Source organism: Centruroides vittatus, unplaced genomic scaffold (genome assembly GCF_030686945.1).
Source record: "Centruroides vittatus isolate TY-2023 unplaced genomic scaffold, ASM3068694v2 contig_3068, whole genome shotgun sequence".
NCBI lineage: Eukaryota > Metazoa > Arthropoda > Arachnida > Scorpiones > Buthidae > Centruroides > Centruroides vittatus.
The window spans coordinates 363,683-390,607 of NW_027121971.1; the positions used below are offsets into that span (position 1 = coordinate 363,683).

The 26,925-nt window shown below is 34.0% G+C and overlaps 4 protein-coding genes across 10 annotated transcripts in view; 2 read left to right on the top strand and 2 right to left on the bottom strand.

Annotated features, from left to right (window-relative positions):
• Git (ARF GTPase-activating protein GIT1) overlaps positions 1–4,222 on the top strand; it is a 34,108-nt gene extending 29,886 nt beyond the window's left edge. For 2 of the 3 annotated variants that reach the window (XM_067267631.1, XM_067267632.1), the window contains exons 16-19: positions 44–120; positions 198–395; positions 462–525; positions 1,939–4,222. In XM_067267631.1, coding sequence (XP_067123732.1) covers positions 44–120; positions 198–395; positions 462–525; positions 1,939–2,133 — 534 coding nt within the window. In that variant the 3' untranslated portion in view covers positions 2,134–4,222. Of the gene's footprint in view, positions 1–43; positions 121–197; positions 396–461; positions 541–1,938 lie in introns of those variants that run through there. The other variant, XM_067267633.1, reaches the window with a different exon arrangement.
• The window catches only part of LOC136972965 (PHD finger protein 12), a 152,363-nt gene that overhangs the window by 70,168 nt on the left and 55,270 nt on the right, over positions 1–26,925 (bottom strand). The gene's annotated exons all lie outside the window — the stretch shown is intronic.
• LOC136972964 (ran-specific GTPase-activating protein-like) lies at positions 8,087–15,141 on the top strand. The gene is made up of 7 exons (XM_067267629.1): positions 8,087–8,183; positions 10,811–10,914; positions 11,631–11,788; positions 11,858–11,986; positions 12,159–12,272; positions 14,323–14,418; positions 14,579–15,141. The coding sequence occupies exons 1-7, from the start codon at positions 8,169–8,171 to the stop codon at positions 14,632–14,634; spliced, it is 672 nt and encodes a 223-aa protein (XP_067123730.1). The 5' UTR covers positions 8,087–8,168; the 3' UTR covers positions 14,635–15,141.
• LOC136972971 (vascular endothelial growth factor A-like) overlaps positions 18,865–26,925 on the bottom strand; it is a 40,500-nt gene continuing 32,439 nt past the window's right edge. For 4 of the 5 annotated variants that reach the window (XM_067267644.1, XM_067267641.1, XM_067267640.1 and 1 more), the window contains 5 exons: positions 24,526–24,655; positions 23,702–23,752; positions 23,437–23,624; positions 23,067–23,362; positions 18,866–19,352 (listed from right to left, as the gene is read on the bottom strand). In XM_067267644.1, the coding sequence (XP_067123745.1) occupies positions 19,244–19,352; positions 23,067–23,362; positions 23,437–23,624; positions 23,702–23,752; positions 24,526–24,637 (756 nt within the window). In that variant the 5' untranslated portion in view covers positions 24,638–24,655 and the 3' untranslated portion in view covers positions 18,866–19,243. Of the gene's footprint in view, positions 19,353–23,066; positions 23,363–23,436; positions 23,625–23,701; positions 23,753–24,525; positions 24,656–26,925 lie in introns of all 5 variants that reach the window. The other variant, XM_067267643.1, reaches the window with a different exon arrangement.

Genomic DNA, 26,925 nt, shown 5'->3' on the forward strand with positions numbered 1-26,925 from the left:
TTAATTAATCTAAGTTGATAATTAATGGCATTTTATTTTCAAGGGCCACATACATTCTAGTCATTCGTCGAGAAATAGTGGTGATTACGATAATACAATACCTCCTATTAATAGTAACAGGTAAGAAGAAAAAAAAATACTTAAAAATGGTTTAATTGATACTGAAATCTCAAATAAAACTTTCATTTTAATTTTAGTCCGTGTCTCCAGAGTCGAAGTGGATCTCTCAGTCCTCCGTTCGAGATTTCGAACGCCATGACTCATTATGACTCGCTATTACAACAAAAAGTGACGGAAAAATTACCGACGCAAGATGAAGTCATTCGTAAAACCGAACAGATTACAAAGAAAATACAGGAATTATTGATTTCTGCTCAAGAGGGAAAGCAAGAAAGGTACAAGTTATTACACAGAAAGATAAATTATAATAGTTTATCTTATGTTGAAATAATTTCTTTTAGTTTCATTCCGTGTTCGGAGAAAGTTTACCGGGCGGTGTTGGAAATGGCAAGCATTTTCCCTCAGGTAAATATATAAGAACTTTATATCCAGTGAAATCTCCATTAACAGACACTCCCAAATAGCAGACACCGCTATTTAATGGACATTTTTACAATTCCCAGACCCTTCAAATAGGACATCTGTTGTATTCACCTCTAAATAGCAGACACTATAAATAATGGATGCTGTTATGTATAACCTACCTTACGAAAACACAAAGTCCGCCTTCAATATTCTGAAATAATTAATTACGTATGAAACGTTTTAAAACTAAAACAGAGAATGGGTTCAAATACTCTTTCACGGGACAAATTTTGACCTTAGGTGTTGAATACAGACTGGCTAAAAATAGGAGTAGGGGAAGAAGGCAGGTTGTAAAAACCAATCAATATTTGTTATGTTTGCTGGATATAATTGGTCACTTTTATAACCACTTAAAAGAGGTTTTTTGGACAAATAAACCGAAATGTTAAGTCCTTCGAATCCAGCGCTCACCTGAGTATAAGATTTACTCAGAAGACGATTAATTCTCGTATATTTTATTTAAGCGCATTTCGAATTGGAATTCTCACCGATCCGTCATCAGTAAACTACGATTGCGACAGAGCCTGCGCTGATATTTTGAACTCTTCGAAATAAAGTAAAGTAATTAATAAAATACTGTGTATATATACAGCTCACATAATATTTAAGAACTGTCATATTTCATTGATTATAAGATGCTATGATGTGTGGCATCTCACATATTGTAGCATCTTATAATCGAATTGTTGCACACATCCTATATCGATGTGTGCAACAATTATAAGATGTTGTGTGGAAGACATCATATATAAAGTAAATTTATTATTATAAAGTTATTTAATTTATAAAAAATTTAATTTATAAAAAATATTATAAAGTAAATTTACACAATATACATATTAATGCCCTATGGCGCTGTTTATATCAAAATTAATCTTTTTGAGATCATTTAAATTGATAAACATTCTGAAATCGTCATTAAGTTCGACCCTATTCGAGATACGACACATGCTATCTCCTCACCCCATCAACCATTTAACCATCAAAATTTAATAGCATCAATCCCCTAATACACAAACTTTGCTGCAAAATTTCAGAAATTTTTGAAAAAACACGCTGGAGTTATCAAGCTTCAAAGAGGGGGAACAAAATTGTGCCCCCACACATATTAATATGCATACATATAGAAAAAAAACCCCTCAAATTTTTTTTGCATTTTACGACATTTCAAGGTGTCTTGAGTCCAAAAATGTAAAAATCTTGGGGGGTTCATTTTTCGATTGATTGCCATAATTCTTATCGGGAAAGTAAAAATTGTGATATAAGGAAGGAATTTGGATACCAATATTGTGTATATTTACATGTTTTGTTTAACTTTATTAATATCAAATTTCAACTTTCTTTTTTTCTTAGAATATAAAAGAAGAAAACATTCACGTAGCGTTAAAGCAGTTAATTGGAAGTGCCTTTCGACTGCAGGCCGAGTGCAAGAGTTTGTTATGCAAGCATCATCCGCCGATAGACCACCGATTTATCACCCAGCAGGTAATACAGTGTGCCTACGACATTGCCAAAGCGGCCAAACAGCTCGTTACGCTTTTCCAGTGAAGAACCAAATCGCAGACAAACTTTTATACGAGTTATTTTTCAAATTGCCAAATTTGGAATTTTACCGACCGGCCGAGAGCAGAAGTCATTTGGATCCAACGTTTTCCGGTGCATAACGTCGACGTTATGGAATCTATTTTGCTTCCCATCGATATGTGTTGCCCTCGTTTACATTTATTTATAAGACAAGAAAAACAAAAAGGCAAAAATTCAAATCTGCTTTAAGGAAATTGTGTACATTATATGTTTTTTTTTTGTTTTTGTTTTTTAGAATTTAATCAATTTAAATGAGTACATTTTAGGAATTTTATTATTACTATTATTATTATTATTCTTATTATTATTTTATAATCAGTGTAGCTTTTTTGTTATTGCATTTACAAATTTGTATTTTACACAATTCTGAAAGAACTTTTCAGAAAAGAGAGTCCATTTCAAGGATCGTTGTCGACATTTTGTTCTTGGACAGCTTTTTTTTTAAATTTTAATCCTTGTAATTGGGTCTGCTAGTGGACACAGAGTTTCAACAATGAGAAATTTTGGCAGAAAGTAAATTTTGAGAGGTTTTTCACACTCCTTAAGAACGTTGGGAAGAAAGGTTAAATATCTTTTATAAAAAGATACATCTCCTCGAGCCTTAGTGAAAATTCAAAAAAGTTAATTGACGTTGATTGCTTTTGTTGTTAATTATTAAATTCTATCCGTCCTAGTGCAGCTATTAATAGAGAATACACAATACATGTAATGTTTATATCGTCGTTAAGAAAGGTTATTGCGCGTGTTGAGCATCAATGGACTTTTCTAAAGTTTGCCACTGTTTTCGATTGTTTGAACAATACACGAATTCATGATAAATATTGTCAGCATCTCTTGTACACACAATTTTGGTATAGAATATCACTAATTCTAAGAATTTCTCAATTTTAACTTTCAAAAAAAATAAAATTTTGGCTCTTCTAGCTGTCTAGATTGTTATATTAACACATTTTATAAGTCCGAAAAACCATTTTTAGGACTGCACTCAATCACTTAACTCCCCCTTAACGATTTAGCAACTGTACAAATTAGAATTAACTTAATGGACAATACGATTGCCCCATTGTGCATTTTGAAAGGAAGGCACGTATCAAAAAGTTAAATTTGTTAGAACAAACTTATTTCGGTGCTGCCATTTCCTATATTAAGCCCACCATTGCTGTACAGGCCAATTATTCCGGAGTTCTATTCAACCCCCGGCCCGACAATCATCTACAAACACCATTGCATAGCATCTAATACACAAACCAGAATCGGAATAACAATGTCCGTTCCTTGTCCGGAAGAAATTGCCATTTCACGTAAGATTTCCAGCATCGAATTTTGCACAAATGCCCATTTAAGAAAATTCCATTGATGCCCGTGATAATTTTAATAGCTAATTAGGCATTAAGCCGAGTTTAAGAGTTCGTTTCTTTTGTGTAAACGTTCAGTTCGTTTCTAGATTCTTCGAAGATTCGATCTTAAAACTCTACTATGGCATCAAAACTTATAACGATCACATATTTCTCTTTATCCCTCGATAATTGTACAGATGATTTTGTGTACATAATTAATGTAATTAGATTATAAGATAGATCGACTTTATTATTATTATTATTATTATTATTCTTGTACCATTTCTTATATTTGCAAAGCTTTCATCTATAGAATTGTGATTCCGTTCTTTCGCATTCGATAATCTGAATTTGATACCGATCAATGAAAACTGCCTTTTGCAAATTTGTATCAGGAGGAAAAAATTCCGACGTTTTTACCTCTTCAGGTTAAAATTTATAAAAATAAAAAATAAAAAACCAGTTCTGTCAGCCGTAATGGCCATGGGCATAGAACGTTGAGATTTTAATAGAGAACCGATATTATATTTATTGTTAGAGATGATCGAAGTAATCGTTTTTTTCTCCACTTGAAATATACTAACGATATTTTGGTACGAAGCAGAATCGAAGAATGTTTTTAGACGTACGATGTATCACAATTCATTACCATCTTGTTAATATATCGGAATGTATTTTAATTCATTGAATAAAAATTAAATATACTGTGTTATTTATATTGGTAAGACTATTACTGCTTCCACATGCGCGCACTTGAGCAAATGCAATCTTTCAATGAGCAATGCTATTATTCGCTTTGTTTTCTCAATTAGACTGTAGAATTTGAATGGGGTAAAGGTTCTTATGTGGTGTACACTTGTATGACTTGCTAAAATACAAATTGCGTGTACAGGATGTCTCGGAAGTTCATTCTGGTAGGGAATAACATGTTTTTTTATTTGAAAATTGCAGAAATCTGTCGTCAAATACTTATCAAGACGTCTCTCACAGAACACCTTGCATGTTATCCTTCCTATTCTTTCTCAATTCTGTTCAAAAATGGCAACTTTATCTTCTCTTGAGTGTAGTTGCATCTTTATCGATATCAATATTTGCAAATAAAAAGAAAACATGGGATTACAAATTGATGAACTGAAACAACTAAACTCAAATTGAAACACATGTCTGTCGTCATGTTTTTCAATTGTTCAGGACACAAATTGAAGAACAGTAGCAAACATGTATCGAAACATTTCATCGGTCTGTTAATCTTATCCATTTTTCCTCATCTTTTCCTTTGAGAGTGTTTTGCCATCTTCCAGGTCGTCCTCTTCCATTTTCCAGCATCCAGTCCAATACTCTTGTTTGTGCTTTATCCTCATTTTGCACGTCCTGCTCATCTTTATTTGTTTCCTTATGTTCTTTTCGATATCTTTTCAGTGGATAAGAGAGATGATACAGATATTAAAACACTACAAATATATGAATATTATCATCTCTTCACATAGTTGTAATTCAGAGATGTTACAAGAATGCATTTCTTTTGGAATGGAAATAAGACCGAAATTGAGTCTTGGCCAGGAATTTCTCACATGCAGCGAGTTTGATGAGGCTCAATACATTAATACATTCCGGACATGTCAAGCTTCTGGATGGAGCTCGACATTCCGGCCATTACATTTTGAACTGTTGTAATGATTGGGCAATGATTGTAATTTTAACAATTAAAATTCTGTAAGCATTTGATTTTGGGTTGCCAAAAGTCATGTCATACTTATTACTAGTTTCAGTAAAGTAAAAATTAACATTAAGCACAAGATTCGCAGCATTTTCAGCCAATGGATCAGGAAATGGGTAATTTAGAAAGTAGCTTCACAAAAAATACATGAAACAAGCAGCCTAGTGTTAAAAGCATCAGCCTATCTATCAGTCCCGAGTCCTTCAGAAAGCTCTAAGGGTCTTGGGTACAAGTTCAGGTCAGTGCTTAGTAATTAGGTTTGGCCCAAACACTCGATCTCCTCCCTTGCTGCTTGACAGTTGTGTCATAAGCCTGGACGAGTTTGGATGGGCATTTGTGTAAAGGTTCTTTTAGTGACTGCAACAAGTAAGTTTTAAAAAATTGTCAGTAATGGGCTAGCATGATATACAATGGATTAGCAACACTGGTATAGAATAAGAAAGAAGTTCTGCATCAATTCTTTACAGAAATCACAAAGACTGGACCCTATCTGAACCCTGATCCCTTGTGGCAGCAAGATTTTTCTATTTGGGGATGTGACAATATGATTGGGCATTAAGACATGGCTGTTGTATGCTACTCCGGAGACTGAGCAGTCCAAGAAAGTGCAGCAACATAATGGAAACAGTTCTGGTAAATCCAAGCATTAGTTTTCTGGATAATGTGTATTTGCACCCTTGTCACGAAAGGTATCATATTAGGACACAAGATTTCCTGAACATACTGCTGCACTATCAGTGTCTCTTGTACTACTACTGGGGTGACTGACTTTCTTTTTTTTCTTTTTAAACTCTCTCTTCCCTGTGGGCACTAAGAAGGCCTCTTTAAGCAAGCCCATTATGGGTTTGGCCAGGTCCACAATGGGGCAGCCGGGTGGTGAGGGACAGGACCTGACACATTCGGATAGACCATCCACTGATAAATTTCCTGAGGATTTTTCGACCTGTCTGGATTCAGCCCTGAGTTCTCCAGAGCAGTAGGTTGTCACCTTGACTGCTCGGCCATCTGGCCTGCTGGGGTGACTGATTGACTCATATAAGATGGCCCCTCAAACCAGCATATCAACAGTGGGGTAGTATGCTACTCAATGGAAAAGGCATGGTTAGTGGTCACCGATCCTTTACATTCTAACACGGTGGTCATCTGTTCCCAAACAGAACCAGAATTCGGCACTAAAGACACACTGCCAATTCATTTCTCTGCCATGACACCAGTGCAAACAAAGCCAACAATGTAGGTGTGCTTAATAGCAGAACAAATAACGATCCATGTACACAAATTTGCCTATGCTAGTTGCATGCCAATGGCACAGGAAGCAGTGGAGTTCTGTAGTAAGACTTCCATTTGTATCCGGGTGGCAGACAAGGATGCCATTGCAGCTGTCCATGGTTGTTTCACAATCAGATGATCATGTCTCTGTAGTGGTGTGGGGCAGCCATTGCCGGCTACCGTGTGCCTGGTATCATGTATCAACTGCCCAACGCTTCACAGTTGTGTCAGAGTGGCTCAGTTGGCAGAAAGCAGGATTGGGAAGGCTGCAGCATTGGCAATTATTATTGCCAATGCTGCAGCCTTTCTGAAACATCAAGTATGTGTCTTCGACTGCATGATACAGGAAAGTCCGGCATTCAAAGACCTCCAAACAACAACAATATCGAAAATTAGAGCTGTAAGTATTATTTGCTATCTTTCCTCTGTCAACCCGTCGCCCATTGGCTCCATTAAAGTCTGCCATAAAATCAATTGTAAAAGTGATAATTGAATTGAACGTATGTACATAAAGTACTATATTTTTGGACGAGACATTTTAAGTGAAAGATACGTTAAATTGTAAGGAATGCAGTTATTGGTTAAAAGGAGAAAACCAAAAATCGGTAACCAACTGAATGTCTTAGCAGCTGCCATTATTATTGATTATCTCTATTTTAAAATAAGATGCGGAAGACGAAGTAAAAATTTTATTAATAGAATTATATATAACATACGCTTGCTAATCCGACCTCCCGCTAATCCGGCATACTCCCCGTTTCCACGAAAATAATAGTCACACCACGTTTTCCTGTTTACTCGGGTTTTGTTTCTGTGTAAAGTATTGCACGTCGGCGCATCTTATTGCCCTCCTGCATCCAAAATGTATCGGTATCGAAGGGCGACGGGTCACGCCATTCATTGTTTTTGGGCCTACACACAGTAAATCGATACCATCGCTAATCTGGCATTCCCATATGCAAGGAATGGCCAGATTAACAAGACGTAACGTACCGAGCGATCAAAATTAAGTCCGAAAAAAGCGGCGTTACACAAAAATATCTCTTAAAAACATAATAAAACGTCCCCGAAAAGAAAATAGAACTAAAAATAATGCCGAAAACACACAATAACGAAGAGAGAGAGTATTATAAACAATCACAGTATTTACTGCTCTGAAGTCGGCGTAAATATTGTGGAAGAATCCGGGTTAGATTTCCTTTTGTAGTCTCCTTTCCAACGTAATTTAAAGTATTTTTTTATGGAAGAAAATTAAAAAAAACCGAGAAAAATGAAATTTAGAATTAAATTCGCCATGAAAATCTTAAAATTTTATATTTGAAATGTTTACTTATTAATCACGTGATTGAAATTATCCAATAAGATCTTTGAAGTGCCGTTGTTACCCTATAGGACGAATTAAATATTCTTAAATTATAAATAGACGTTTTTAAAAAATAATATAATAACTAAACATTATTATTATTAGTTTTTCGTTTGGAATAAATTTTAGTCTAAACTCAAAGCTATTCGACGTAGAAATAAAATAACCGTTTTAAATTTCAAATAATCCGTAATTTTTATTTTTGTGTTTAACACAAACGACCGCCAGGTGTCTTTTCGTCGTCCGTTTTAAGCGGTTAACGGAGTATTTTGTAACGATATTTTTTTAAAATCGTAAAACATCCGTTCACAAAATGGGCAACGACCAGGTGAGAGTATTATAAAAATATCTCGGATACGATAAATTCTTTAATTATTTAATTAGTATCATCTTAGATATGAAAACAATCGGCTACGCGGCCGAAATAATTGCAAATTAGGCTTAAGTTTGAATGACGATCGCTTTTATTCGGGAAGGACGATCGACGATTACGTTAATTACGCGATTTATATTATTTTATGTAATTATCTTAACTAAATTACGTATTTTAAGTATACGAAGTTTAAGGGCACTTTTAGGGTTTGAAGCTTTTGTATATATAAGAATCAATGGGCACATGACTCCTTTGTAATAAAAGAAGTGGAAATGTTTACTTTCACAGAAAATTAAATAATTTAATTTCCCATGTTGGAATCTCATAGCTTTCACCTTTGTATTCTGTGTAATTCGTTTTCTACTTGCCGTTTTTGAATAGGTAAACTTAAATATTATTTTAAGGAATCCAGGTAAAAATGTATAATAGAAATTGTAGCCGTGCTGGGAACTTAACAGACAATACCCATAGGAAAAAAAAGTCAAGGGAACCGTACCTGTATTTACCTCTCTTTGTGAAGTACGAGCCTCTGGAAATCTCCCCGTGACTGACTATTTAGCTCGAGTGATTGTGCTGGCATAGTAGTAATATACGTTATACATGGTGTCTTGTAAGTTTCCATATGTGGACCTCTGGAGTGGCATCCCAGATCCTCAGACTTTACCTCACTTGATTTTTTTTCCGTTTGGAGGCAGGGTGTATCAGGAAAAGATACAAAAGATAAATCATCTCGAGCAATGGGCGTATTTGAAATCTCGGCATGTAGCCGGCACCTCTGTTTAAAATCTTGGATGACTTCCGGTTGTTGCCAGCAAACAGGGCAATTCGAAAATGTCCAGAGTTTAACATTCGAATTCCCCTCCTGTGGGGCATCGGCCCCACATTGGGAAACACTGCCCTGTACTATACTACTTGTACTACATTAATAAGTACAATATACTGTTAAAAAAGTTCTCATAATTTCATCAAACAAAAGTTATGTAAAGAATGTACTGAGTTTAAATGTTTGATTATGGCACCAAAATGACCGAAACAATGTAGGAAATTTGGGTTTGGAATGTGTGGATGGATGTTTTTGGGCATAAAATTTAAGCGTGGTTCTGCACAGCAGGTATTTATTTCCTGGAAGTCGGAGAACCGGGCCAATTCTTGTGATTTGTTAAAATAAACAAACTGGATTTTGTGCCAAGTTTTGTGGTGTTCTCTTGTATGTTGTCAGATTTGTGCCGAACTACTTCGATGCAGATTATGATGATTCGGACGATAGTTTTTGGTTTTCGGTGCACTTTTCTTTATGGAGAAGTGTTTGCTCTCATTTTGAACAATGTACTGTTCCGTTCGGCATAAAAAATATGCATTTTTATAATCTGGCCTTTGGGTCTGTTCGGAAATGCTTATCGGTTTAACTGCCGAGAGTCTGCATCATTCGAAAGTGTTGCCTATAAATTTTCTAGTGATTTACCGGTTTCTTGCTGATTTTTGAGGGTGCTAGAGTGATGTCAACTATATACAGGCAACTTCTTTCGTTATTATTGCCCACCTAATTGGTAAGCATTTCCAAACTAACTGCTAATTTCTTGCAAGGTATATGTAGATCGCATAATACACCTAATAAGTATAGTAACAGGTGAAAATGCAGTCATTCTTACAGTTAAGACAAATAGTTTTCTCTTAATTACTCATGTATAATTATGTTATATAATAATGTGAAACTTTGCAGAGTAAAATGCATTACTCTTAATAACTAACACAAGTTTATGATTTCAAAGGTGAAGTGATTTCAACCTCTCCATTACGTATTGATTACATTACTGCACGAGTTGTAAATATTGTAATTCCGTCACATATTGTTATGAAATCCCGCTTTCTTTTAGAATTAAATTTAATTAAGTTGTAGATCGGAGGCTAGCGACTTCTTCATCTACAAATCGGAAATGTTAAGGACCGTAAATGGCTATGATATTAACTTGTTACATCATAGCCATTTCTCGCCCGATTATATTCGGCTTTGGTTGGTAGATAGCTTTACATGTATCGGGTGTAGTAAAGATGTTTGATTATGAATATGCATTGGTCGTATCTGTCACCGATGTTGTCGCCTACCTGTTAAATTAATATTAAATCTGAAAATAGTAAGAGTATAATTACCCTTTTCTTCATTTTAAAATCTTAAATGTGCCACAGCATAAATAATAATACCTTTTGTGTGTTGCAATGTACAGTACATGGTGATGCAAGACAATTGCCTGTATTTTCACATAAATGCTAATGTGTACAAACAGAAAATAAACATAGAGTCCGTAACAAATGCCGATTATCTGTTGTCGCCATCGATTGTGGAGATCAAAATAGTGGAGCTGGTTACAGACACATGCCGTCTTTGGGACGAGCGGACTTATTTGTGCTATCCCGATAAAACTTTTACCAAAAATGTATTTGTGTGTTCCATAAAGCAATCATTCTCTGATCAAATTATGTGGATATTATGTAATTATATAAATGTATAGGTGTTATTTTGTTTGTTTTATACACTATATACAAAATCAGAATTTATTTACAGATTAATTCATTTTTTTCTTTAGGAAGAGGTTCCAGAGAGTCCTGATGTGCATTTTGAACCAGTTATGAAATTGCCACTGGTAGAAACTAAGACTATGGAAGAAGATGAGGAGGAATTAGTGAAATTGTAAGATTCTATTACCAATAAGGTTGTATCAATTTATGTAAGAAATTGTGTGTGCAAATTTTGCATGTACAGTAGACCCCCCTATGACACGGGTTCATATGAGACAAATTCGTATAACATGGCGGAAAAATTGTGATCGTGTTCATATAACATGCTAAAAGAGGCTCGTATAACACGGTAAAAGAATGAGACAGATTGTCCTGGCCGACTTGTGTCTCGACAGGATTGGTCGAATCTGGACCAATAGTGGACGAGCAGCGGACCTATTTGATAGCTACCAGCATAGCGAGGATTCTGATTGAATGATCGCCAACCAGAGGCACGCATTTATACAGACAGTTTAGGCGGGAAAGTTGAGTTTTTTTGTGAAAAAAGAAAAAAAAAAAAACATTTATTCAACGTCCATAAAAATTGTTGTCACGTAGTTCCTTAAGCCTGATTACTAAAGAAAGTTATTTTAAATATAGGAAGTAAGTTAATCACTTTGGGCTGTGAACGGCTCATGTATTTGTAAAATCTAAGTGACTCGTACAACACGGAATGTATCTACTGTGTTATAGGGGGTCTACTGTATGCAGTTTGTAAATTTCGATGATGATACTGAACGGGCGGTCTGATTATGTTACGGATGAGCGTTCCTTTCTGAGTCTTTCGAAACTAAGACTGAATCGTAACGAGACAAATGTCTGTTACTAAAAAGTTTTATTCCTCGACAGGCGGGCGAAGTTGTTCAGATACGATACCAAGGACACTCCCGCGGAGTGGAAAGAGCGAGGAACCGGCGAAGTTAAAATCCTCCGGCACAAGAAAAATAATAGTGTCAGGATAGTTATGAGAAGAGACAAAACTTTAAAAATATGTGCGAATCATTACAGTAAGTGCTTCTTTATATATCGACGAAGTTGGGACTATTCTCGTAATTTTTAACTGTTAATGTTTTTAGTACAGCCACTCATGGAAATGAATCCAAAATCTGGAAGTGACAAGGCTCTGGTGTGGAGCACACCAGCCGACTATGCCGACGAGAAACCCAAGTCGGAACTCTTAGCCATCAAATTTGCAAGTGCCGAGAGTAAGTACATGCGTTCCGTAAATTCTGGCATTTTGCCGTTTTGAGTGATGACTTCAGAACGGGCGGTCTGATAAATCTTAGATGAACGTTCTTCTCTGATTGATTTCTTTAAATTACTTTGATTTCTTTACCTAACATTTAATCACTAACAGGAGTGTTTAATTTAATATAGATTGTTTAAAGTTCAAGGAATCGTTTGAGAAAGCAAAGTTAATAGTTAGTGAAAAATTGAACAGTAGTATACAGTCGGATAAGTCGGAACAAGATGAGGAGGACGACGATAAAGGTGAGTGCGTAATTGTTTTGTTGAAAAATATGAACTTGGGAACTACCTTTATACATTTCAAAGTTAAGGATGCCTGACTTAAAATAGGATACAGCAGTTCATTTGTAACTTGTGATTGCACGTGGTAGCAACTATTTTCTGCCCGCTAGTTTTTTGTGGTAATTTCTCACCAGTTTGTCAATTATCTCAGACACAAGTTCTTACAACCATGAACGTTTCAACGTTTCAAATGCCATTGTCAAACTTCTAGGCTTACAGGAAGGCAGTGCTGAACACTGATGTTTACGTTTTCGTGTTGGAAACTTTGGCCACAACCTCACTATTTTCTGATCCTAAGAAATGCCTCAGCCCTCCCATCATTTGTTTCCACCCAAACTCATTTCTGATAGTGTGGACTAATATGAAAGCTGGGAGAAGGGTTAAAAGGTCATAGTTGCATAAATCTCATAAACTAAACATTGAAATTTAGCAGGTGCGGAGAATAGTGAAATTTGAGGGAAGTCAATGATGATTTTCCACACACAATTGTATGTAGTTTTTATTTAGCAAGGAGGTATGTATGTCATTGTAGGTTTTAAATTACCCAAAATTTATATATTTCTGCACAGTATGCTTAGTAAATTACATGGCGTTTGGCAAACCGAATACAGCCAGGCATACAGAAAGCTATTTTCATTATTATAATAGTAATAATAAACTGCAGGTAAACAGCATGTGTCTGGTGAGAACCTCGCAGGTTGCCAGATAGGTTTTATAAAATGCAAAACAGAATTCCCCAAAATGTAGCCCAAATTATTTTTAAAGTGGCTCAGAAAGTAGTAAATTGTCCAAATCTAATAGCCCAGTCTTGAAATCCGGAAACCCAGCTGTATTTTGAGAGATAAGAGAAAAGGGTATTTCATGGGGGATTTCCTGTATATACAGGGAATTTGTAGAGTTTGATGATGTACTCTGTCTGGGATATGTACAATTGAAGAATTGTACGAAGACAGTACAATCAAGGAGGAGCCACCTGGTCCATAGCACCGAAATTTGGAAAGACCTCAAAAGGTCTTCAACAGCCTATTCGTGAAGATGGCCCCACTAAGTCTTGATGACATTGCTAATGTCAAATGGCGTTTGTATTCAATAAGCAGCGAAGCAGTATTAAAACCAACCAAGATGGACAAGTTTTTTAACAAATTGTGAAGTCAAGTGAAGTGTTAATGGGCATACATACTTTGCCTCTTTTTGTGCTTACAGTACATACAGTTTCTGTCAGCTTTGCCATATACATGTATGGCATAATATTCTTTCTTGTAACATACATGTTTCTATAGAATATTGTATAGAGATCTCAGCAGATTGAATAATTTCAAGTATACGCATTTCTTCTCTGTAGAGGGTTAAAAATTGGAATTTTTCGAATAACGAATATCTACGTGGGGGTGTGGATAATCCGTTGTTTGTGATATAACAGATTCTCGGAACAATGGATGATTTTTGGTGGCTAGAGCAATCAGTTAAAATAAGATTCTACTCTTTTAAGACAAACACATACACTTCTGAAACAGATAAATTGAAATAATTAAAAAATAAAAATCGTGCTTGATATGTTTCCTGTAATATTTGACAGCAATGACCATGACTTGACAGAAATTCTAGTGTTTAATTAATTTTGTAACCACTCATAAAGCACTAATTTTTTTTTTCTGTTACTGAGATATTAGTAGAGAAATTAATAGCTAAACTTTAACTAAATATGGTAAATACAACCTACCATAATTTTGCCCTTTAAAGCCGGGATCGATCAGCAGAAGAATAAAATTGGGTAGCGGTCTGTCGACTCTGGACCTTGGTGCATGGGTCAAGTTGCAGACACAATAGTTATTATACAAAGCAAAGTGACATTCTGAACAGTTATGGTTTTGTTTCACCCTAGTCGTCATTATGCAAAATCTTTGAAAGTTTTTTTATTTTTTAATTGGGCATAGTGTCTTGTTTGTCAAATCGTGCTTTAAGCACTGCTCTGTAATAAACACAATATTAATATTGATTGTCTTTTTTCAAGGAGACGAAAGCAATGTGAAAGAAGAAAAGTTAGTGTCGAAAATTGAAGCACTCTCTTTGAACCAAAATGATCAAGATGCCAAAGAAAACACTACAGGTGAGCTTTCAAGTATTTGTCGGTTTGCATAATTGAGTGATGATTTTCAACGGCGAACTGACGTGTGTTGAATGAGTTTCTTGTTCTGATAATTAAAATTCTGTATAAAAATTAGCATAATGATTTGTAAATCAAGTGACTTTAACACATTGCTTTTTAGAAAAAGAAGAAAAGGAGGAGAGTGGGGAGCAAAAGAGCTCCGAAGGGAGCAAGTGAAGATTGCCTTTTTTGTGTGAAGTGTTCTTAGCACGGTAATTAAAAACACGTTTCCGGGACCATCGAAACATCGCCGTTCCAGTGTCGTAACTGTCCTCTGTTCGTCGAATTACTCGGAGTACCGATTGCACATCTCGTTCCTTGCTTTAATTTTATATATATATATATCTCGAATGTTTTATGTATATAATTATACTTTGTAATTATCCAAGTACATAATTTCATGTTTCGTTTGCATTTCGAACATTTCCCCCCGAGAAACTAATTTAATTTGACATATCACATTCCCAGTATTAGAATTCCCGAATTGTCGCTTTACGCGGGTTGGCGACGAAGACCGTCCCAATTAGAGATCGGATCCGAAGTCTGCAATTTTTAGTCTATGCGATATAAGCTGCGAATGTTTTATAATACCACTTAAAATGAGATCGGACGAGATATTTTGTTATTAAAAGTCAAAAGTTGTACAACTCTCAAAAGAATAAAGATCAATCTGTTTCTATTGTATATTGTAATGATGGGCCCTACCACTGGTACAAATTTATAAAATGCTTTTTTTTTTTTTTTTTTATGATAGAAAAGTATACTTTATAATTTTAGATGAAAATCATAGTTTAACTGGCATTTATCAAGACATGGGACAGCCTGTATGGTTGATTTGGCTGTCTGGAACGGTAGGAGTTATGTGGAACCAGGTGTACTCTGCACAGAGAATACAATTTTATTACAAATTACATCATCTAATTCACCGAGAGAGAGAATTATTTAAAGAATTTTCTCCCAGCCAACCTCAGCCTTAAGATTGTAGTAGGAGTTGTTTGTTCTTTCACAGGTAAATTGTGTTGCCGAAAGTTTCCAAAGAATAAACAGACTGCATCCAGACCTCCCACCACGCTATGCATCAGAGCATAGGCAAATGACAGTATTATTTTCTAACACAGGTCTTAATTTTTGTACGGTAGGCTCAATTTAGCATATACGAAGCCCTCAACATATGTTAACTGTATAGGTGATTAATATTGATTAACAATTTACGACAAATGCTCAGGGAATGCAGAGTGGCAAGGTGATACCAAGTAAACACAATACGAAAAGTCCATAATGAGTAAAATGTCATTAAGTCCGACCCTACTGGAGATAGATACACACCTCCTCCTTTATCTCTATTCGCTCGACCTTTGTTGCTATTAAATTTTGGTGGTTAATCTCCCTGTAAAATTCAGAAATTTTCGACAAGGAGTTATTAATCTTCAGAGGGTGAACGAAATGTGCCCCCCACAAACAAATATTCATACGTACATACAGGAAACGCCCCGGAATATTTTTGCATTTCTCAATGTTTCAAGGTGTCCCGAGTCCAAAAATGTTGGAGGGAGTCAATTTTTGACAATTTCCATACTTTTCCTCATATATATAAACAGCTGGAAAAGTAAAAATACCCACAGCAATGAGTTTTCATCTTTCATCCACGTGATCATAATTCCAGTGCCTCAGTAGATCTTTCGAGGAGTCCTTAACTACAACCCTCCCCAAAAACGGTAGTTGTGGGTGTTTGTATTGTCATACATTTCGTTTGATATCCTCGGATGGAGTGATCGTTAAGAAACAAAATTCGGCACGGTAGGTTGTGCGTAAGGGGTATCGATGCCATTAAATTTTGGTGGTTATGACACCCCTCGACCCTATATCTCGAGAGGGGTCAGACTTAATGATTTTATTCGTTATTGGCACGCGGAAGAAACTAAAATCGAGTCAATTTTAATTCTCCGCAATTCGCTAAATCGAAAATAATTTATATTCTTTGTTGGCTAAACATTTGTCATCCTGACAAACAGCTTTAGGTTAATTTAAATATGCCAGCGAATGAAACGATTATAAAAATCATCAATAAAAGGGCAAGTTTCCACGAAATATTGAGAATGGGCCTGAACTACTAAAATAATTTTATCGAACAATTCGTTCCATCTCGATTTGTGCTTTTAAGGCTGCAATTTTGATGCATTTGAGCCTTAAATATGCGAGTAAACGAAATTCGGAGATAAAAAATACCGAGTTATAAACTATTAGAGCAGAAAATTAGCCATTAAAATTAAATCCACGTTTGGATGGGACGAAAGTGTAACCATCGTGTTCTTTCGTTCCGCGTTTTCCGAAACATCGAAAAGTAAAGTTAATTACATAAACCAAGACAATTAGGTAATCGGAAATTGCTTTTTTACCGAAGCGTATAATCATTTAATACTAATTATCTCAGTTACTCGTCTCGATATATCCCCGAATTACATCAATCAAACTACAAAATCGATTAACCGAATTATCAAACTGCAGCGTTTAAAACATCCAATCAAAGGCGGAAGATTCCGGGTTCGATTTCCTTGCCGAAGAAAAGGCCTAACGCTTCTTTTTCTAACGGCGCCTTTTTGTAATTCGAATTTGGAAGGGTGTCATACGACTAAAAAAACGCTTTGTAATCAGTTTCGCGATTGTATTTTGGAATTCTGCCATGACCTATAATTGATACATCTGATAATTTCTGTAATTATTACTGACCGAAATTCGTGCGCCTTAATAATAAATGCATATGAGACGTGCTGCCGTTAGTGCTATAGTTTCAATTTGGATGTGAAGTTTTTTGTTTTACTTATCTAAAGGAGCCATAAAGCACTTACTTCATCCTAGAGGTGAGAGCGTCGGATACAAAATTTCCATATATAAACGCTTAGAACGGTTTGCCGAAGAGGACAAGGCTGATCTGCGAGATCCGGGTTCGAATCCCGAAGAATTTTCACGTATCTGGTCGCTTGTCTTAATGCAAACGCGTGGATCTATTATAAGGACCGTTTTAGCGATCAAAAGGTGGAGTGTTAGCAGGAAAATTGCTTATATCAGCAATAAAATGAATAAATTATGATGTTTTCTTCATTTATAATTAAGTCTGGAAATATAAATCTGGATATGGAACACACGTAAACACGCATTAATAAAATTATCCTTTGTTAATGTTTGATATAGAAAACGATACCATTCCGCACGTAAACTTTTGTTGTTTATTTTAGTAAATCGCAATTATCACGAGATAGTTAAATTTTTATGAGTTTGTTTATAAATTTAGCATTGCATTTATACGAGGAATTAGCGTGCGGGCGATTACGTATAATCGATTTGTCTAATTTTCTGTAATTAAATTAACACTAAACGGAAGCTATCTCGGATGGATGTTTGTTAATTTAAATATCGAGCCTTTTCTAAACGTTAATTAGTAATTAAGAAATTGTTTTATTGAAAATTAAAATTAGCTAAACGAGTCCCTGTCGTTCCCCTGTCCTCTCGTATAAAGCCCCCCAAAAATATAATTTTGGGGGCTTTATACGAGTGTGGCCCTATATAATGTAAAATAAAGCCGGTATGCTTGCTTGTTCCTATACGGAATTCATTACTAGCCAAGACAAAAGAGCGAAGCCTAATTATTATTAAATTTTAATAAAATCTTATTTACTAGCTATACGATTTGTTTAATATATTTAAAATGTTCATTAGAACTTAATTTTTTTTTTTCGATTTAAAATCGTATGACTCGAGGAGATCGATTCTGTAAGCCAATTAAGTTAACATTCGGAACTAATGAGTAATTAGTCTAAATGTTTTTCTTGCAATTTAACATTAATTGGATGTTATAAAAAATCAATTTGTGAATGGGTTTTAATTTTTTTTAAATTAATTACTTGTAACAAATGATTTTCAATCAAAAGGAGTAAATTAGATACTAATTAGCTTGGTGGAAATGTATCGTTTATTTAGCTTATTTAAAACCAGTTAATTTTAAGTGTACAGGAGCAAGCTGTTTTGTACGATATTTATACACAAAATTCTCCATCGTGAAATATATAAAACAGGTAAGCAGCGATAGTCTAAGTTATACGAGGCCCCGGCAAAGCGTAGACTTTTGAGGGCCCTCTCATAAGTTAATTGAATGAGAGATATGTATTGTAAAGGCCTATTTTAACAAGCGTATATTTAAGCAGTGGCATAACTATAACTTTGAGAAATTTCCGAAAATTCTTTCTGGACCCCATCAATATAATGGAAATTACGATTCCCTAAACCTTCGGGCCTCCCGGCATTGTGGAAGTCCGTAGAGTTTAGTAACGCGTATCAGAGGCCCTAATTATCCAAAAAAACTAAATACGAATCACTTCTATACAACCGCAAATTTTAAATTAGAAAAAAAAGAAATCATTTATTTAAATAATGGCAAAGAGTGACAAATCGTTAAGTGCGAATTTACATAAATTAGAATATCGTTACCATAAATAAGATGTGTATATGTAATAAACAAACATACGAACATAAATATCCACTTAAAACTATATCTACTGTACACGTATACTTTGTTTTCGATGTATATTTACAACGCGAATATTTAAAAAATAATTTACTGTAAGCATTTAGCGATTTACGTATGGTTTCTTTTAGTATATTACAACAATGTACAGTATATGGTTAGTTTAATATTGTTATTTTGAATAAATACCCACGTTTTTTGTTACTTTTTATTAATGAGGCCTGGCAAAACGAGCGGTATCGTCCATAGGATTAATTCCAATATGGCCTAAGTGATAGGAATCGTATTCACCGCCGTCGTCTTTAAAATTTGGATGGATTTTCTCGAATTTTCGGAACTAGGCAATCCCCGAAGAGGGTCATTCAAAGATTCGCACCTGAAATTGAAGAAAAAATAATTAATTAATTAAAAAAATGCTATAAACTCGCATGTCCTACAGAAGTGATTTTAGGTAGCGACCTGCATACATCATAACTTTTTGATTGATAGCCATTTTGAATGCGGATGTTTCCTGTCTTGGACAAGATTAATTTTGTTTCCCCCCCGTTCTTTTATTTTGTAGGGAATTAATAGCGAGATGAGTAATATCTTTTATTATAAAGTTATAATTAGAAAAGAGTAACAATTATTCGAAAGGATGGACGAAAATCCAGTTAACAGATACATAATTTAACCTACGTAATGTGTATTATGTATCTGGATTTATTCGGTGCGCTGTATAATATTGATGTAAGTATCATCTTATGATGAATTCCTTAACATAAATATTAAAATTTCTAATTTGTATAAATTGTATTTGACGTTTTATCGGTTGGCCATAAAATTCAATTACTCATTTCGAGATTGTAAGAGTGGATTGATGGGATGAGGTAACAACACTTGGGCGATCTGCCAAGGAAAAGTACTCCAGGGAGACTTTCTATTGGTTTCTATTTAGCTGTTAAGACACACGAAAAAACCCGCACAGGTTTTATCCATTCGGCCACTGGCGTGCAGGTTATGGAAGGAAGGAATGTTTTGATATTATTTATGATTATCACCAGACGTAACAACGTTACGATCAATCTAAGTAAATAGAAGCGATTTTTCTTTATACAATAAACCAGGACTTGGTAAAAATAAATTTTAATTTTTAATAGAATTTAGTTTATAAATTGTCTCTTCGAGAATAACATTGAAAAAAACATATACATTGCTGGATTAGCATCATCATATATTATATCTATCTAAACTGTAGGGCTATATAACAGGGAAAGTATGGCAACTGAACATCAGAACTGACCAAATGTGGGACGGCCGGATGGCCGAGCGGTCAAGGTGGCAGCCTACCGCTCTGGGGGACCCGGGATCGAATCCGAACGGGTCGAATAATCCCCAGGAATTTTTCGGGGGTGGTCTGTTCGGATATGTCGGACCCCATCCCTCACCACCCGGTCGCCCCATTGTGGGCCTGGCCGAACCCATAATGGGTCTTCTAAAAGAGGCCCTCTTAGTGCCCACAGGGCGGAAAGAGTTTAAAAAAAAAACTGACCAAATGTGTAAAAATATTGGGGAACTGGTGGGAGAATAAATGCAAAAAAGTTGGGTTTTTTTTTTCTGTGTGTGTTGGGAGGGCACATTTTTTCCATCTAATCTGTAGATTAACTCCTGTGTCTTTTGTCATAAATTTCTGAAATTTGGCAGAGAGATTTCTGTATTGTGGAATTGAAACTATTAAATTTTAATGGTTAAAGGTCGAGAGGGTCACGTGTCATGTCTGGAAAATGATCACTCTTATTACCAATCCATTAATTACATTTACAGTTTTTGACTCCCTCCTCCCTGTTGTGTACAACGATGTACTTTTCGCGACTCTCGTCCCCTCTTAAACTACACGTAAGTAATGATTCTGGGCCGTTCACTAATACACTTTAAAATAAATGACTTCTACGTACAAGATGTTGAAATATATCGAGTTTAAAGGAAATAATTTTGCAATGATGCGTATTTTTTTATTTTCTAAACACTAGAAAAAGAAGCTATTTCGAAATTTCACTATGAAGAATTAATAAAACTAAAAGGAGCGTGCATGACTTTGATGACAGGACTAAAATAATGAAGTATATATTCAGTTAATCTATAAGAATAATAAAGAGCTTCTGATGTGATAATGTAACGATGACACATAATAATTCATTAGTTATGTATATTTAATAACAAAACAAATTTCTTTTTCAAAAATTCTTGTAAAAATTTATACAGTAGTTGTAATTCTGAATGCTAAAATAAATACAACTACTATATATATATATATTAATATATATACATATATATCTATATATGTGGTAGGATCTTGTTTTATGCAGGATTAATATAGGAGGATTCGTGTTTTCACGGATGGCAAATGGTTCGGTTAAATCATTGGATACACAGGAGTAATTCTGACTATTAATGCTCTAATCTAATGCCATTAATGGCTTTAAAAAATATTACAAATTGAAGACTAAATACAGATAATATTTGATGATGTCTGCACCCTTCACAACAAAAGGAACAAATAGAGGAATTTTTAATCAATTTCCATATTCGGAAGCGGAGAGAGAAGAAAAAAATGCCGACTCTGTTAATGTTAATTGTGTTCCTGTAGTGGTGAAGGTTGTAAAAAGACTTCGATTTGTAATATTTTAAGATGTATTACATCCTGGATTTTTTTTCTTTTTAAATTTACTATTAAATTTACATTAAATGAATCTGATTCTTACGTGCTCATCCAGCTTCTGTCATTCCGAACACAGTTACTGAATGCTACTCACTGTGGTGAATATTAGGTGAATACCCTAGTTTGGTCCTCCTGGTGCTCGGGTGAAGGTGAATACCCCGTATACGCAAGTGGGGTTTGCTTCGTACATTCAAAAACGTTGGACTAAAATATTGTTCATCGTAGTAAAAATTAAAACAGTTTAATGTTTTTCTATTAACTGTAATGGCTTCATAAGTGTCTAGGCAATCATCTGAGACTACTTGGGATGGAGTATAGATATGCAACTCCATAAAAACCGTAAAACAAGACCATACTATAGTATAAACTTATATTGAGGATCTGTGTACCGAGAAAACGACAAAAACACTTCAAAGATTGACGTTAAAATTGGTGTTTTTCAGACGTAATCTATGTTTAGTTAATCATAATTTAAGGTAATTTTCATAAATTTCACATAAGCTACGGTACACAAAACTAAAATATTTAACGAGTAGGCCTACTTTTATTTGTTTTCATTCAAGCCCAGTCATCAAGGATTGTTCTTGACAAAGCTTGAGTGAAAACAAACGAAAAGTACTTATTAAATATTTTAATTTCGTGTACCGTCGTTTATGTGAAATTAAAGAAAATTACAATAATCTTAGACATATCTGAGTAGACGAAATAAAATGAGACATAAAGTAACTGACATTTTGAACATCACTCAGCTTCATCAGTAACGATTCAGGAATAATTCATCTTAGAAAACTGAATTCATTTACGCACTTTCATATCTTATATGGACGAAGTTTGAAAAATTATTTAAATTTTATATGAATTCTTATTTATTTATTCTCTACTTCGATTTCTAAATGAAATAAATAAATAGTTAATATATATATATATATAAAACTTTAAAACTTCGAGTCCGAGTAGCTACTTGAATTTCAAAGGATGTCAGACACAGTGTATTGGCGTTATTGTAATTTTATATATTTGTGTAGAGCAATAGATTTAAGTTAAAAAATTCATGTCAATTTGATATTCTGGAATATTTGACGTCAACAATTGTTCAAATATTAAATATAAATGGAAACAAGTAGTCTAAATTTGTTTTTTTAAACGGAAAATCAAACAGCAAAGATCAATTTGTTAAAGATTTCTAGGAAAGAAACAAAGTTAAAATAATTCAATATGTTTTTTGAAACATATATTGGCATAACTGGGCCTATAAATTGATCATTTCTGTTCACGTATGTGAGCCTATATATGTTTGGCATGTCACTGCCCTGTTGACTAGCACAGCATCGATTTTTAAATTTATGTATTTCGTGTGTTAAAAATGATATTTATAACAAACTAATATCTTACTTGCAACTTTGAGGATTAAAAAAGAAACCCGTAGAACAATCTTCGTACACATTGCACTTGCAGCTGCAGTCTCTTCTATCCCAGTGACGATCTGAACCAGTGCAAGAGGATATCAGTGCATTATTTTTACATTCACACTTGCATTTATCAGCCGAATACACCTGTAAACTAGTACAGTCTTCTGCCTTTTCGCGACACACGCAACGACATTTATCATGCTGTTCGAGGTGTACTATTTCATAACCCAAATGATCGAATCTATTTGAAGCTGGTACACTATACCGAGCTTTAATAAGCTGTCAAAGAAGAAAATCATCATAAGAAACACGCTTAATAAACTCAAATTTAAGATAAATTACTACAGATTTACCTTAACACTAATCGTGGATGTGGCCACGGGAGCACATTTGAGTAACCTACTGGTGCAGCAACCACCACAGCGTCGAACTCGAGTACACGGGGGCCAGAAAATCTCCGTGGGATCCGTAGGACGTGGTAATTCTACTATTTTCAATTCTGGTATACAAGATGCTTGATCTGCTACTGGCACTATCGAATCTAGTAAAAGCAGCGTACGGGACATTAAAAGTATACAGATTTAACTTCGAAATGTGTAAAAATCAATCAATCCTCACCATTATTCGTCGATACACTATCAGTCTTTACATGAACCGATTTATCCTCATCTGTAAATATATTGAAATGAAAATATTTTAGTCATTCAAGCGTAATTATTCTCATGTAATACAATTTGTCACGCTTTGAGTTGAAGCGAAGTGAGAAATAATGATGATAATAACATAAGAATTTCGACATATAATACGTGATTCGTTAAGAAACGTGTGCAGGTTTTGCAAGCTTGGATTTACTGAATATTTTATGCTTGTACTACGCTTCTAGAATTAGTATTGAAAGAGAAAACTTTGCCAAAAGGATAATTTGTTGGTTAATTACCAACCTTGTTTGTTCGATTTGATAAATAATTCCACTCACGAAAATTACCCACATTGTGAATTAAGGTAGTATTACGAATTAAACTACAATTCTGGTTGACTATTTCTTTATTTTCAATACTGTTCGAATAATCTACATTATCAAATCGATGAATGTCATTTGTCAGTCTATTGTTTGGTTATTTTTACATGTGTCATTTATAATCATATTGAACATTTTGTATCGATTCTTGTGAATAATATATTACTATAGTTCTTCACCTACAATGGCGTCAGATCTATCACTGAATAAGAATATTTCCATGTACTGTTTATAATTATTTGTAATTTACTTTACTTTGCGTAAACGAAAATGTGGAGTAAGTTTGATATTCCTAGAATTATTATAATCAAAATCATTCTGCAAAGTTTGCTGCGATAATAAAGTTACAGTTATAGTGTTTGCCTGTCTTAAAAGCAATTAGATCATTATTAAAGTTAAATAAATAAGTTAAATATTAGCAAACCTTTCTCTAAATAGGCAAGAAAAACACCAAGTGCAGGCTTCCTCGTAACTTGAGTAGACGAAATAAAATGAGACATAAAGTAACTGACATTTTGAACATCACTCAGCTTCATCAGTAACGATTCAGGAATCTATAAAAGAAACCATTCAAATTATATTAATCTTGCATTCATTAGATTCATCCAACTCGAACTTCGATCATTCTAAGATAATAAAAAGGAATGCCATGTAATAATTTATTTATGTTCTACTATAATACCAGTTTGGTGGACCGATGACAATCTTTGTATACTCGATTAATTATGTTTCGAAATTCTAAATTAAGTTAGAAACCATCATTAACCTGCCATTTGCTATAGACCACAGAAAAGTGACACAATTACAGGCTAATTTTGTCCAATTACACGATTAATTATTTAGATAAAAAGGAAACTTTTTATCAAAGTAGATGATATCGAGTGAGAATAATAATATATTTATACATTGTATGAATTTTTCTGTATCGATTTTATCCTGTAATCCGAAGAATTAATTCGTTATGGAGCATAAGCATCATGCTGGAATGTTTCGTGCGCCCAGAATAAATATACTTACACATAACGGTCCTATTAGGTGTATTAGCGTGATATATAAAAAACAACAGATGTCACAAAAAACCATTGTTCTAAATATAAACAAACAGAACCTACACGAAATCGATAGTGAAAGATCAAAGTAAGGTCTACTGGTTTATATTATTTAGAACAGGCTGATTGACACAAACTGTTCGAAACTTCTACATTTTTTTGAACTGAAAATCAATTATTATGAATTAATATGAACGAAAATCAATCATTTATTGTAGTAACGATGTCAATATTTACATGGCAACAGCCTAAACGTAGAAATAACTTATTAAAAATATTCGAATCCCCATTATAAACATTACTCACGGATGAAGAGTAGATTAGAAGGTGCATACAATTAATTAAATCTCAATATAACGTTGTAGATAATTTAGATAATTCAATAATTAAGATTGTATAGTGTACAACGTCTTAAATTATATATAATTAGCCAATTAAATTTGAAATAAGTTTGCTTTATTCTCACATAAAGGTCAAATTTGATGTATTACAAGGCTGGATGTACAAGTGTAAGTCTGATTCAAAAATTGTCTCCAATTAGAAATATTAATACAAATCAATATTTATGAGAAAATTGATAAGAACGACTACCCTACTAATGTTTGTTATATTTCTTTGTTACTATGACAACAGCAAATATTTTCTGGCTCCAATCGCCTAACGATCAATGAGATGAAAATAATAATAATAATAATATTTTAAAATATAATATAAATTTTAATTAGATTACACGGAGGAAAGAGGCGATTTAGATAAATGGCTACGATCGTTGTTGTTATCTGTTCCCACCTCTCACGATCATTGACTAAACAGATGCTGGAAAGAGGGATGTTTGAATGTAATGTGTCACAGTTCGCTGGCTGTGCCATATGCCAAGGTAATTTAGTCGAAATGGCAATCGTTTATAAATTTAAAATCGCATTTACTACCTGTTAATGATATGCTTTACGATAAAAAGAAGTCAAATTATGTGGATGTGTCATTATTATTTTGAGGACATCATTATTTATAATTTAATAAAACTTGCCAAGAGAATTCACTGCATCCTTATGATGATTCATTAAACGAAACGTTTCGAAATAATTAAAAGATATAAATCTATTGTTACACTTCAATTTATTATATTTTGTTTCTTTGTTTCGGGATTCTTTTAAATGTTAAAATTAAGTTAGCATTGGGATTAATATTTTAATATTAAGATATTAGTTAATTAGGATCGTAATTAAACATTTGTGCTTTGAAATTACAGACTAAATAATTGTAAACAACATATATAAATTATTTGTTCGTGTTAATTAGAAAAACATTTATTTCTAATATACACTTGAGATGTTTGCAATTTATAATAATATAAGTGAAATTACATTTAAAAACTGTATATCGTGACTTTAAATTTTAGAGACTGAAGCAGAATGTACTGAAAATTTATTTAAAATAGTAAGGAATGTTGCAGCTTGGCTCCACAAATTAGGATATAAATTAAAGAAAATAATAGAAAAGGATACGAAATCTGTAATAATAATATAAGATGCCTTTCAGTTCAATATTATTCCTGGTTATGTAAGCTGTTTTCATTACTGTTATTTACAATACTTTTTAATACCTTTTGTAGAATTTATAATACCGACTTGTTTTTAAACTCGAAAATTTAAAAAGCAGTTATTTTATTAACGAATTTACCGATTTTCTTTTATATAAATTTTTAAAAAGTTACGTGAAACGAATATTTTATGTAGATTTGAATTAACAGAATGTTCTGTATTTAGTAAGTATAG

What these genes read in the sequence shown, in the direction of transcription:
- LOC136972964 (XM_067267629.1), top strand. An exon ending in AATATGTGCGAATCATTACA is followed by an intron (nt 11,789 to 11,857) that starts GTAAGTGCTTCT and finishes TAATGTTTTTAG; the next exon opens with TACAGCCACTCATGGAAATG. An exon ending in CAAATTTGCAAGTGCCGAGA is followed by an intron (nt 11,987 to 12,158) that starts GTAAGTACATGC and finishes AATTTAATATAG; the next exon opens with ATTGTTTAAAGTTCAAGGAA.